The sequence below is a fragment of the Lycium barbarum genome, chromosome 9 (assembly GCF_019175385.1).
Source record: "Lycium barbarum isolate Lr01 chromosome 9, ASM1917538v2, whole genome shotgun sequence".
NCBI classification, from domain to species: Eukaryota; Viridiplantae; Streptophyta; class Magnoliopsida; order Solanales; family Solanaceae; genus Lycium; species Lycium barbarum.
The window spans coordinates 19,040,462-19,054,783 of record NC_083345.1 but is presented as its reverse complement, the minus strand read 5'-3'; the positions used below and the strand labels follow the sequence as shown (position 1 = coordinate 19,054,783).

Below are 14,322 nucleotides of genomic sequence, written 5' to 3'. Positions count from 1 at the left end.
TTTCTGCACGGATTTCCCTTCAAAGGCGCTGATCTATAATTTTCGCCCCTCAAATTGCTGCTCTTTAATTTTTGTCTTTTGCTTAAAAAGGTGGCAAAAAATACTTCGAAGTTCTGAGTTTGAACCTTAGCTTAGGAAAAAATAAATAAATCACAAGACAAGCTTCACGAAAATTCTACTTTATAAGGTAGAATTTAGTTATGCCTTAAGACAAATTCTGGCTAATTTCTGGAAACCATCAATTGCATGCTTGCTGCTGCATTATTTCTTAGTGAATGTTGGAGTTTATCTTATTATCGTATTCCTTCTTTGATATTGAACGATGTTCTTTGGACAATAAAATAGTCCCATATAAATGGTCCATCGTAAGTATTTATATTGCTAGTATTGTCCAATTTTTTTTTTCTAAAAGGCTAAAACTAATAAATCTTAGAGAAAATAAAATAAAATAAAATTGAGTTTTAAACACAAGAACAACACAAGTTTAACTATAAACATAATCCCCTAATTTAGGCTTTGCAGTGGAGTTCATGTTAAAACCTGAGGCGACCCGTTGGTAACTCTTGTGGGTCGGGTCGGGACCCAAAAGAACCCGTCCACTCATCATTGATAAACCCTAATCATCAATCAATAAAAAAGAAAGTAAACCCTTAAACCCTAAAAAAATTTCTGCCGAACTGTGAACTTCATTTTGCATAGCAGAGAGAGCTTCAACAATGGCAGAAAATCAATCATCAATAGCAAGAACATTCCCAGTAAAGCCAAAACTCAAACCCACTTCATCAAATTCCACTACCCCAACACCCGAATCCAAATACTGGAAATCCTTCAAACTTCCTAAAGACACCCAAACCCAAACATTGGTTTCATCCATCAACTCCATCTCCTTCTCCCCAACATCCCCTCACGATTTCGCCGCCACACATTCCGCCACCGTGTCAATTTTCTCAGCACAAACCCTAGAACCCAAAACGACAATCTCATCTGCGTTTAAAGACACCGTAACCACCGCTTCTTTCCGTTCTGACGGTCGTTTAGTCGCAGCCGGTGATCTTTCCGGTGCGGTTCAAGTTCTTGATATCAAGACGCGTGTCCCACTCCGTCGCTTACGTGGACATACCCGACCCGTTCGGGTTGTCCGTTACCCGCGCTCCGATAAGCTCCACCTCTTCTCAGGTGGTGATGATGCTATTGTTAAGTATTGGGATATTGCTAGTGAGTGTAAAATTTGTGATCTTTTAGGACATAAAGATTATGTGAGATGTGGAGATGTTTCGCCTGTTAGCGATGATATGTTTGTTTCGGGGAGTTATGATCATACGGTTAAGGTTTGGGATGTTAGGGTGTTGAATTCGGGTTGTGTGATGGAGTTTGATCATGGGAAGCCTGTTGAGGATGTCATTTATTTGCCGTCTGGTGGGTTAGTTGCGACGGCTGGTGGGAATTCCGTGAAGATTTGGGATGTTTTAGGAGGTGGGAAATTGTTGTATACGATGGAGGGGCACAACAAGACTGTTACGTCGATTTGTGTTGGTAAAATTGGGAAGGATAGTGGTGAGGAAGCGCAACAATATCGGATTTTGAGTGTGGGGTTGGATGGATATATGAAGGTTTTCGATTATGGGAAGTTTAAGGTTACTCATTCTATGAGGTTTCCGAATCCGTTAATGTCTGTTGGGTTTTCGCCTGATTGTTCTACGAGGGTGATTGGGGCGTCGAATGGGACGTTGTATATTGGTAAGAGAAAGGTGAAGGATAGTGAGAGCACGGAACTTGTGGATTTTGGTGGTTTTCGTTCGGTTGAGGAGCCTCGGAGTAGGGTGCTGAGGCCATCTTATTTTAGGTATTTTCAGCGGGGGCAAAGTGAGAAGCCATCCGAATGGGATTACTTGATTAAGAAGCCTAAGAAGATAAAGGTGGCTGAGCATGATAAGCTGTTGAAGAAATTTATGCATAAGGAGGCTTTGTTAGCTGCTTTGAATGGGAAGAACCCCGAAAATGTGGTTGCTGTTATGGAGGAATTGGTTGCTAGGAAGAAGTTGTTGAGATGTGTGTCGAACTTGGAAACTGAAGAACTTGGTTTGCTTCTAAGGTTTCTGCAGAGGAATTCGACCATGCCTAGATTTGCAAGGTTTCTGATGGGATTGACAAAGAAAGTTGTTGAGATGCGAGCTGAAGATATTAAATCATCAGATGAACTGAGAGGTCACATTAGAAATCTTAAACGAGATGTCGAGGAGGAAATAAGAGTGCAACAGACATTGCAACAGATACAGGGAATTGTTTCTCCTCTGCTCAAGATTGCTGCAAGGAGATGATAATTGCTTATTGTTGCGTGTCAATTATCTGGCTGATCATTTTGCTTTTCTGCTATCGTTTCCTTCAATTTTGTGAACCACAAAAAGTTTTGACATCAGATTGTAGTATTCCTTCAAGAAATTTTGTTCTTTTATATAGGATTGTTAAAGCTTATCCTTGCAATTTGGCTGAATTGGATTAGTTGCTAATTGGCATTGGTAGCAACTGGTGTACTTGGAAATCTTTGAGCCTCACTATTTCTTCTTTATGTAATTGATTTTGCTATACAGCTCTGAATTTATGAATGATTCTCCTCATGTTGGAAGGATTAATTGGTTTTCTTGTTTTTGGAATTCAATTTTCGTTTCTTCAGCATACAAATAAGGTTTTCCCATTAATAACTATGATATTGGGCAGGTCTGCTGTTCTACATTCTTAGTGGAAGTCTCATTCATCTCACTGTATCCGTTGTGGTTGGCTGTGCCAAATTCGGTTGGTTGTTTGCTATAAATGGAATTCTCAGGCCATGACAGATGATTGGGTTCTAGAACAGGACTTATGATTAAACTGAGAACTTCTCTACCAATTTGGCTGACGTGTTTTAGGTTCTAGCATGGTTCTTGTTGTTGTTGTTGTTGTAAGGGATCATAGTGTAATGTAGGTTCTGAACCTTTGTTGAATTAATACAAAAAAGGTTTTGTAACCATGTTCATTGTGACCTTTGACAACGCCTAAAGGATTTTGGTTTGTCTGTGATTTGCAGCAGTGCAGGAGGAAGTTAGGAACACAGGTGGAATTCAAAAAATCTGAGGGCAACGCAAAAGGTTAGATCACAAAATGGTGGAGGCATGGATGTCATAGTGGATCGACATAATACTTTAGGATGAGAGACATCAAGGTGGAATGTGTTATCAAATTTCTCTTTGATGTCTTTTTAGTTTTTGGAATGATTTTATTGCTAGTTGTTTGTATTCAGTTTCGATGTTCCAAAAGTTATGTGAACTGTACCAAGGGTGTATGGACACTGCACTAAAAGATTGTAAGAACACAATCTGTTTGGTTGGAACAGCCACATAGCATATCCGCTACAGCTAGGTTTCGTTCCATAGCCTTCTAGCGTTTCCTTCCGTTCCTTTTCCATGTTCTTTTGTGTTATCTTTATTGTTAGCGCTATGATTTTCTCTTGGTGGAATTGAAAACCGATATTGACGGCATTTCTGCCGAAGTTTTGTCTCCTCCTTGGTTTATTTCTAAATATTATTGGGAGAAAAGTAACAGGTGAAAGGTTGATGGGAAGGTAGGGTCTTGGAGTACTTCTGTAAATTTGGTTTCAGTACAACCTATGTACTGTTTTGCTCACATGATATAGAATACGATTACCAGTTTAAAAAAAAAAAGAGAAAAAAAAAAGGTTGATGGGAAGCCCTAATCGGGGATTTTGACCTAGGAGGCTAAGACACTCTAGGTTGGGGATTTTACGTTGGTTTGATATTTGATACTACCTTTTTCTGGGTTCTTTTCCAGCTGAATAGGAGTACAATTCCAATTCGATATGTTCTGTATTTTGTGAATGCTATTGAATTTCCATCTTCTGAGTGAGTTATTCCTGAATTTCAGAGTAAGCGTCATTTGCCATTTTTCTTCTCCATTTTCTCCAGGTTTTACTTTTTGTTCTCAAATCATCGTTCCTTATAATAATCTTGTAACAGGAATCAGAGATCGCAGGCAAAACGTCAAAACTTGTAATAATGAATAATTGGATGATAGACAAGCGTGATTGGTATCTTAAGAATCCATGCAGGTGACTAGGTAAGCATATGCCCAAGCAGGAAAGAAGAGATCGGTTTTGTAGAAGACAGGAAACTTCACAGTACTGAGGGCTAGCTCTGGGTATCCATTGAACATAATCCTCATTACAGCAAAAAACAGTGCACCCAAGTAAACACCACCATTCCTTGTATTCTTATGCGTCTTGCCCTTATGAACTTCGGTGGACCTGAAGGTTGGTATTAGCTCGTGCATTTAGTTGAAACTAGTAATTGGAATTCATTGGAAATAAATTAGTTCTGGACTGTTTTTGTACATGTGATGTAATGCTGCAAATTATTGATGTATTTGCAGGACAAGTGGAGAAATTTGCTGAAAGCTAGTTTTGTGCAGCCTGCAGAAAAAGGGGTTAGCATTATTAGAATTATTATTATGCATGTTGTTTCATTGTTCTTGATGATTTTATCAAGACTTTCAACTATAAGAGGGCTTTAGACAATCACTAAGTTTCAGTAGAAATTGGTGATATCCCTATAATGATATGATAAATAAGGTACTAATGCATTCTACAGGAAGTTGATATAGTACTCTACTTATCAAAAGGAATTAGTGATAGATTTTTACTCTATTAGGTGTCTACGGTTTCAAACTACTTGTTTTGGTCTCAGGCTTGCTTAATTTTTTAAAACTAATTTTGACATGTATTTGTTAACATTCAGAGGATCATTGCCCCCTCCCCACCTCACCCAGTTCGTGGAAGCTATTGAATTGATCATAGTATCCTTCTTAATGTCATATGTCTGATATCACAGATTCTGAATTCCCGGAAACAGGCTTCAGTTCCCTTTCCTGCTTCAATTCTCTCACGTGTGAGAGAGCTTGCTGATATGCAAGGTCATCTCTGTTCGCATGAATAGTGTCATTGTCATGAAAGCCATTGATAAGCTGGAAAGTAGAACAGAACACTTTGTTTACCTCTAGATTAGCATTCAGCAACTTACAAAGAGTAATTTTTTTCCCTTCACTTCTTTGAAATGCTACTCACTTGTACTATCTTGAATGCATATATGAAATTCCTGTTCATAAGAAGGAATTCCCTAGCCGAGCAAGCTTTCAGTGGTTCCTTGTTAACACCATAACTCTGTGTGGTTAAAGCAGCAGGGTGACTCTTGGATATGTTAAAAGGGACACAAGCTCATCCCTTAACTTCTGCGCAATTGTGAAATGACTGGAATTTAACTTATAAGGTTCATCTCGATGTGCCCAATATGGCTCTTGCTCCTTCTGTGATGTCATCTGTTATCAACACAGTGAAAAGACTTAATCAGAAACCTGAAATGTTCCGCGATTAGAAAAACTAAACAAAATCAGCTGCGAATGTAAGAAATCAGCTACTCCTTTCCTTTCAGGGTATTTGAATCCCATGTACTCGAAGAACTCTAAGAGGCTTTCAGCGGTATCTTGGTAAACAATTTGTTCATCTGATACAAGAACTATGTCATTGACTAAATCATAAGTTTCTGGTGTAGGCTGTAGGAGTGAGATCACAGTAGTTCCGTGAATACTGTGGATTGATTGCCAAATTGAATTCACTATCTGTAATGTTGTTGAGAATGTTCTAGGATGGAGGTATTTTATTTAGTAACTGTTAGTTGTACTTTTGTCGTAGAAGGTTTGAGAAATATTTTTCAGTTCTAAATTTTGTTCTCTCAATGGTGTAGGTACTTGTTGAATCATAGCCTCATATTTAATGGTTAAGAGTAAAATGCTTATAAAATAACAAGAAATTTAAACCAAGATATTGGTGAACAAAGTTGAGGACAATTTGAATTACAACAGCCTAACTTCATACCCGAAGGGCTGAAGTTTGTAACTTCAGACCAACTATTCAAACATAGCCCGATACTATGGTCTGAAATTTAATGTTGAGACTACTAAACTTTAAAGCTTTGTAAACTTTAATTATTTTATAAATAGGGGTTCCTTAAAAGATTATTTGCGTACTTGCGTCATGGAAGAGTGCAGAAATGTATCAAAAAGACTCACTACAAGAAAGAAGACAATTGGTAACATTTTTTTTTTGTTGCCATAGATAGGTTATTGTTGCAAAAAGTACTTTCGGCAACAACATTTTTTTTTATTGTTGCATAAATTTTTTCCAACTGCTGTTATTGCAATGATGTGCAATAATTTTTCTTTTTAGTTGTCAAAAGTATTTTTTTCAACAATAGTCAATATTATATGACAATAAAATTAAATTTTTGGCAACAAAAAAAAAAGTTCATTTTTAAAAGATTCATCATATATGTCAATAATAAAATTAAGCTGTTGCCAAATATTGACTTTTGACAACTATATTATTTTTGTTGTCAAACGTGCTGTTGCAATTTCTATACTTTGTTGCAGTGACTTGGATATTATCTTAACGCATGGAGTAATAAGTAAAAGAATAAGAGGTTCAAATTTATCCATCTACTATAAGAAATATTTTAGAATTACATTTTGTTACACTTTTAGGCTATTAATACCCTCATCATTGGCAAATCATTTCGTATTTGCTCTTGATTCTAATAGAGCTCCTGCATTGGTTGGTGAGCTTTGAACCAGGTTTTAATCTTGGCATGATAAATTTCACGTATCAAATCAACCTTCTACTTTTGACAATGTTGTAAGATTACCATACATTAAACGTTGATTAAGAAAATTTAGTATATACATTAAACTTCTTTAAAGTCCACGCGATCTTGTTTTGATCTAGAGCAAAGTTGATCCAAATGCACCCATTACAAGTTCTGCTAATGAGTAACAGGTACAAATTTAATATAAATATATATTTTCAAGAATTTTAATACATATATATACATGCAGAGTCGAAAGAAATAAATACATTTGCATCAATTAGTAGAGTAGATGTCTCATCGGTTAAAAAGAAACAAAGAATTTGGTGCTGTTCAGTTGACCTTCTTCACCCATTAATTATTTATTACTTAATATATAAACCATTTGGACTTTTGAACCTTCTCTCCTGCCGTCTTCTAAACAAGATGAAATTTCTATCCGTTATTGCATTACATTCAAGAACTACAAGTTGTAGTCTTTATGAGTTTATGTACTGCATCCGGATAAAAAAAGAGTCCACTTAGTCATTTGCACACCCCTTAAGAAAATACTAACTCGTAGATAAAAATAGGTCATTTGACTAAACTATCCCTAATTAAATAGGCATTGAGATTTGATCATATAACACTTAATAAGAGCAAATATGAAAAAACATAATTAATTCTTTCTTGATTTGCTAAATGAATTTTTTTTTTTATCCAAGAAAAAAAAATCTAAGTGGACTCTTTTTTTTTTATCCGGAGGGAGTGTGTTAGTATAATGTTTGTACTTTGAAATTGTGAATGAAATTAAAGTGTGTTACAGTTTCCAAATGTTAGTCAAACAAGCACAGCTAACACCAAACAATGGAAAAAAGGCAAGTCAAATAACTGCACATGTTTCGGTGCCTCACATAACTTTTGTTACACTTTACAAGAGAAAACTCCTAGACTTTTGAGTATAAAATATAAATTTAGGAATTACACCCTCTATTTTAAAATGAATGAATTAAGGGGGAGCCATAATTTTTTCTAATTTTTGGTTTTAACTCACACATGTAAATATTTATTTACATAACAATTAAAAGCTAGATGAAAAGTACTCCTATTACATATAAATAATAATTTTCTTAGTCAGAAATACTACTATATGAAAAGGTTTGGTAAAAGAAAAAGTGATTTGACTTTCAAAATAGTATAGTGGAGCAATGCAAGTACAAGAACAGAAGTGGTAAGAGTAAGATGGTTCAGTTGCTCTCAAATAATAAAGTCCGTCCAATTTTGTGTGGAAACTCTTTTAACCCAACAACTTCGTGGAAGAAAATAGAATATTTTAATTAAAACAAAAAGGTCCTTATAAATTATTATTTATACATGACTGCTGTGTTAACAAGTTCGAAATGTTGAAGAAAAATATTTAACAACAAACAATTTCTATATATACAATTCTTTAATACTAAGCCTTTCATTAATATTTCTGTGTAACTTCTCTGAAACAAGTAACCCTTTACTGCTGTTAGCCTGTTACATCGATAACTTCGAATTATGTATATAACACACAAAGAAAATGACTTGCAATAAATGAAACTGACACTCATATGCTAGTACTTCAATAAATATTGACTAAAAATTGTCTTCATCAATCAAGGGTATATTTAACTCCCACGTGAACGTGATAATTTAAATTAAACTCTTAGAAGTTAATGAAGATTAAGAGAGACATAACAATTTCCTTACACAGTGGCTTTAGAAATTCAAAACAAAAAATAATATTGGTTGTTTCAACTATATCCTTATATTAAAGAACTACTTCTTTTTCATAGTGCTTAATTCTCAAAATACATCTAATAAGTAGGAATAATTTAATAAACTATATATATTGTATTTATTAATTTTTTTATGTGCGAAAAATGAACTAAAACGATGTTTATTTTGGGACAGAGAGAGTAATCGCGAAAGAGAAAAAACCCAATTACAGACTAAAATTTGTAACACTGCAATTGGATTATGTAGCAGTTTGGTTTATCAGTCCGACAATTAAGATTTAAGTGTGTGCGTGCATAATTGCATATAATAAATACTTGTAATTAAAACCATTAATTGTTAAGTTGTCATAATTGATAATGATACAATAAATAAAGATAGAGTCACGGAGCAGTTAGATTGTAGTTAGACGTAGACTTATTAAATGATGATTGGTTAACAAGAACAACAACCTGAAAATCAGAAAATTTTCTGTACATAAACTGTAATTCATTCTTGTAACAAAGGGCATTCTGGTCAGGCTGATTAACAAAAATTTGAAATCACTTTGCCGTTTGAACTCCTCAAAGAAACCTCGAAATTCAAAAGAACTATAACCAATGCAACAACCCCAAACACAGCCTAAACAAACAGATACAGAAACAAGATTTTGTTGCTGGAAAAAGAAACCAAGAAAAGAGATGACAGGGTTGGTTATGGTGAGTAGTAGTGGGGTAGGGGGTGGTGAAAATGTGAAGAGTTTTAAGGAAAAAGAAAACCAACATCATCAATTGTGTTTATTGGATTTGTTGTTAGCAGCTTTGAGGAAATCTATGATGTTTTGTCAGTTTGATCAAAAGGAGGTGGAAGTGAAATCAACTGTTCATCCAATGGAAATTGGATGGCCGACAAATGTGCAACATCTGACTCATGTCACTTTTGATAGGTTTCATGGTTTTTTGGGTCTTCCACTTGAGTTTGAAGTTGAAATACCTTGTAAAGTACCTAGTGCCAGGTTTGTTAAAAATTTAAGCTTTTTTGTGTTTTGGCTACTTTTTAATTTGAATTTCTTTCCTTTTATGCTGTTTGTTAAAAATCTTAGCTTTTTTGTGTTTTGGGTGCTCTTCAATTTCAAATTCTTGATTTAATGATTGTTTTGGCTTTTTATGCTGTTTGTTAAAAATGTTAGCTTTTTTGTCTTTTGGGTACTCTTCAATTTCCATTTCTTGATTTCATGATTTTGTTTTGCCTTTTATGCTGTTTGTTAAAAAAACTCTTTTTTTTTTTTTTTTTTTTTTTGTGTGTGTTTGGGTACTTTTTAATTTCAATTTCTTGATCTGGGTGGATTTTGGTTTCATGATTTTTTTTGTCTTTTATGTTGTTTGCTTATGATTTGTAAAGCATAAAACTGAGATAAAGTTGAGACTTTAGGGAGGTGATAGTTACTCAGAATAAGCTATTCACCTTTTCAGCTTAATTACCAGTGTTTGATACTTACTTTTCAATCAACTGCGACTCAAATCCCAAACTAGTTAAGGCCGACTATGTAAACTTTTACTACTACTCAGAGGAGTTATTATAGTTAGCCTATCTTTACACTTGTTCGACACTTCGATTTACTTGTAGCCCTTTTGCTTTATATGAGCTTGGAGAGACATTCCATCCGAAGCTTGCTTACTTATTCAGATAGTAAATATGTTTGGTATGATGATCTGCCAACAGACTTTGCAATACAATAAGTTGAGGAGCGGTTCATGCAAACTCTGAGAAATAATGAAGTTTTTATATATGCAGTAAATGCACAGATTTACTGTGTGTTACTTTAATCCTATTAGTAGAATTTAAAGCTAATTGAGGATGAGGATAGCATTAGTATGCTTTAATCATTCTCAACTAGTCAACAATTCTATTATAGGCCCCCTCAGGAAGATTGGAATTATGTCACTATCCTACTTTGTAATCCAATAGTTCTGAATTTTGATGTGCCTATTTCAATGGTCCCCTATCCTTTTGGGTACATGATCATAATAGACCAGTTTATTTCATGCCTCAGCAGCTGAAAGCAGTTTTTTTTTTTTGGTTTTCAATTAATTGTCACGTGAGTGTCCTCGTAACAAACAGGAGCAAGTTCATCACCTTGCATAAGTTGGTTTGCACCGCAGGTGATTATCTAAGGTTCTGTCTGCATCTACAATCACCTTTCTCAGAATTGTCATTTAGTAAGTTTTGCTACCAATTAGAAGTGGCTCTTATAGAATTGTAGTACGTCAAGACAGATGCTGTTACCATCGGTCAACTTTGCAACTCGAGTAGTAACTTTGAATGAAAGTAGTAGTCTCATCACCAAAGTGTCAAAGTAACCTCTCATTTACCAGCAAGTTCCACGGACAGTATGCAAAGGTGGGATCATGTTTCTGTGCTGTGTTTGATCCTTGTGGTCTCTCCCATTAAAATGTAACACTGAATATCCTGAGATAACTCTTTGAACTGATCTACACTACTAAGTTTTGTCCCTAATTTATCTCACCAGTTACAGAACTTGCAGTATTTTGTGCTTTATTGTCATCTCTTTTGCCTATGGCCAAGATCACCCCTTAAGAATTATGTCATAACCTTGGTTCAAGACTGCGAGTAGATTCAGCATAAGAACAAATTCTTAGGACAGCAGTGATTGGAACTTAGCTATCTAAGTAATTACAAGGCATTGCTATATTTAGTAGAGACAGAGCACAAGGAAGATAGCTGTATGCATCTTTTCTTGTATTTCCTTAGCCAATCCCTAAAAAAGCAGAAGGGAAAACAAAAATTAGGAAAAGCTGGATATTGGAGTAAACTGTTCATAGTTGATTCGTATGAGCAAGCCTTTCCATATGTTGGAAGTCTGAGGCTCCACTTGAAAGGTAACTGCTACTGTTTCAAGTGAAGCTGATTCCACCATATCATACAGATTGAACTCTTTGCACTGTTGATCATTCTACTGTGTTATTCAGTTTCAGTCCATTCTTAGAACTCTTAACTTGCATCTAATTTATACTTTTTCTAACAGTAGTTCAGAAATTCTGTCAAGGCTATTCTTCAGAAAACACTTATTATAACATAACCACTGCCCAAAATAGGTTGACTCCTGATACTATTTGTGTGTGAGTCACTTACTTGGCTGTATTTTGCTTCCAGAGTTTGAAGCTACTTATTTTATTATGCTGAATTTGTAGCAATTGTTCTTGCAGCATCAGTGTTTTTGGCATCTCGGCTGAGTCGATGCAGTGTTCTTTTGATACAAGAGGCAATAGTGTCCCGACTATTCTCTTGTTAATGCAGGAACAATTATACTTGCAAGGTGGTCTGAAGGTATGACACATGTACTATAATTTCTGATGGATAAGAAGTCTCTTTATAAATTTATTTGATGTCAAATAGTTTTCTAAGTATTTCCAGATGTTCTTTAGGCTGAAGGAATTTTTCGAATAAACCCAGAGAATAGCCAGGAGGAGAAAATAAGGGACCAGCTCAATAGAGGCATTGTGCCTGACGACATGAATGTCCACTGTTTAGCTGGTCTCATCAAAGCTTGGTTCCGAGAGCTTCCGGCAGGTGTGCTTGATGGGCTTTCACCAGAACAGGTTTTGCAATGCAACACGGAGGAGGAATTTATTGAGCTTGTGAAACAGCTTAAACCAACTGAGATCGCATTGCTCAAGTGGGCAATTGATCTTATGGCTGATGTCGTTGAGCAAGAGGAGTCCAACAAAATGAATGCGAGAAATATTGCAATGGTTTTCGCCCCAAATATGACACAGGTAAACTGAATATACTTCATCAACCAATATTCATCGAATTTGGAAAAGAGTCAGAAGAAATGGTTGAGCCTCTTATTTTGATCTCTCGAACGAGAGATCCGTGAATAGGGATCCTGATGCATACATATAAAAATGGTCCAATGGGAGAAAGAATTTCCAGGAACATTTGGAATAGTCCATTTCGATTGTTTGGTCTGAGGTTATCGACAGAAAAGATTTGTCTAAGCCCCTTCGTTTCTTTTTGTCCAAGTCACTTCTTTTTTTGTCCAAGTTGCTTTTCTTTTTGTCTAACTCCTCAGCACACGGGCATACAAAATATTTAAATTCTAGTTTCATTAATTGGTTGAAGCATAACATATATTTCTTGTTTCTGGTATCAGATGTCCGATCCATTGACAGCACTCGTGCATGCTGTTCAAGTGATGAACTTACTGAAGACCTTGATTGTGAAAACACTACGAGAACGTGGAGAGACTGAAGGCGGAGGAGAATATTCACCCATGTCATCTAGTTTCTCTGATAGACAAACTGAGAAGGAATTTGGCATCCAACAAGAGATGGAGACTAGATGTGAATCAACAGGGCCAGCATCAGATGATGACGAACAACCTCATTACAGCTACAGCAGTGAAGACAGAGATGATATCGAGTCATTGAGTGAGATAGAAGGAAGCTTCCTACGCCAAGTGGGTGAGAACGATCGTGCAAAAAATGACTTTCGGAAACAGCTACAAGGAATTTTATGTAGCGAACACAATCCCACAAGTGCCTCCACCTTTAATGGGGATAGTAAAAATGGGAATTCAGGCTTGAGCACTGGCAACAGTGAAGACTCAAGAGCAACTTCTGTTTCTGTGGGGCGTAGGGTGCAAGCAGATTAATTGGAGCATGTAGAAGCACAAATGATGTCAATATGGTAGGTATAAACATGGTAGAGTCTGCTGTTCCTATGCACTCATCCAAACTGGTATGATTGAATCTATTCCGGCGATGCATCTTTTAGAAGTCCTGAATCTCTATCGTCAGTGAATGGTTGTTTATGTAAAGTGTTATTATTTGGGTCAGTCTAGACTCTAGACACAGAATGGTTTGCCTGTTGTTGAATTGTTAATCACTGTTCAGCTTTAGGTTGAACTTGTGGTTATTTCCTTGGGTTCATCAGCAAAAGGAACTCTAATGTTGACCAATTAAAATTGATGTAACATAAAGATTGTTGAAGGAAGATAATGATTCGCATAAAGAACATAGTCCTTAATCTCATATAAGAGAATGCTTTAAATACTTTTATTAACTCAGTAAGTACTTGTTTTGGAGAGTGGCCAGACTTCATTTAGGAGAAGTGGTCAACTAAATAATAGCCAGCTAAAAGCCTAAAACAGTGAAAGGTGATTGTTCTAGTGGGAATTTGATTGAAGCAGGTTCATTTATGCTCCATTTCCATTTTGCTCTTAATCATGAAGCATGTGAATTTTTTTTCTTGGAACAGTAGTGTCTTGCATATGCTATGTGGTGCGCCTTAGATTCAATCACCTTAAGTTACTGCTATGATTTTCCATTTCACAATTTTCTCCCCATGATTTTTTCAGAAAGAAAGATCCAATATGTAACCATTCTATCATACTTCAACTATATGTTTGTACATAGAAAATTTAAAGAAGAAATATGTATAGAAATTAAGGGTGTATCCACTGTATTTAATATTTGAACCATCTACTGGTTGTTGAGGACCATAACTAATTTTTCTCTTGTTTTGGTTAAATTCTTTTACTAGCATGTACAAGCTATATACGTACAAGAAATCAAAAGGGAAAACCAGAACTTTGTTTGATTTCTTTCCTCTTTTGTCGTGGAAAGCATAGTGTTGGTACGATGTTGTTCGACCTACAGGTAGAGGGTGGATAGATACCTTTTCTTCCACTCAATTAAGATTTTTATTGTACCAAAACTTCAAGAAACAAACTCAATGATTTTAATCCTCTTGTAAATCCACAATTACAAAGTTATATCTTGTGGACAGCATGTTGCCTTGATATAACGTAATTGCTAACCTATAACCAATTGTTAAGAGTGAAAATAAAAAGAGAGAAAAACTTTTAATTACTTGCAAATTTGGTTAAATT

At 35.6% G+C, this 14,322-nt stretch overlaps 2 protein-coding genes across 2 annotated transcripts; both read left to right on the top strand.

The window, feature by feature from the left end:
• The first annotated feature begins 518 nt into the window (after positions 1-518).
• LOC132609293 (protein SLOW WALKER 1) lies at positions 519-2,603 on the top strand. The gene has a single exon (XM_060323195.1). It carries the CDS (start codon positions 717-719, stop codon positions 2,316-2,318), a length of 1,602 nt encoding a protein of 533 aa, XP_060179178.1. The 5' UTR covers positions 519-716; the 3' UTR covers positions 2,319-2,603.
• A 6,224-nt stretch (positions 2,604-8,827) lies between these two features.
• On the top strand, positions 8,828-13,207 carry LOC132610919 (rho GTPase-activating protein 2-like). Its single transcript, XM_060325327.1, has 4 exons — positions 8,828-9,420; positions 11,633-11,753; positions 11,852-12,202; positions 12,583-13,207. Exons 1-4 carry the CDS (start codon positions 9,026-9,028, stop codon positions 13,081-13,083), a joined length of 1,368 nt encoding a protein of 455 aa, XP_060181310.1. The 5' UTR covers positions 8,828-9,025; the 3' UTR covers positions 13,084-13,207.
• The last annotated feature ends 1,115 nt before the right edge of the window (positions 13,208-14,322 follow it).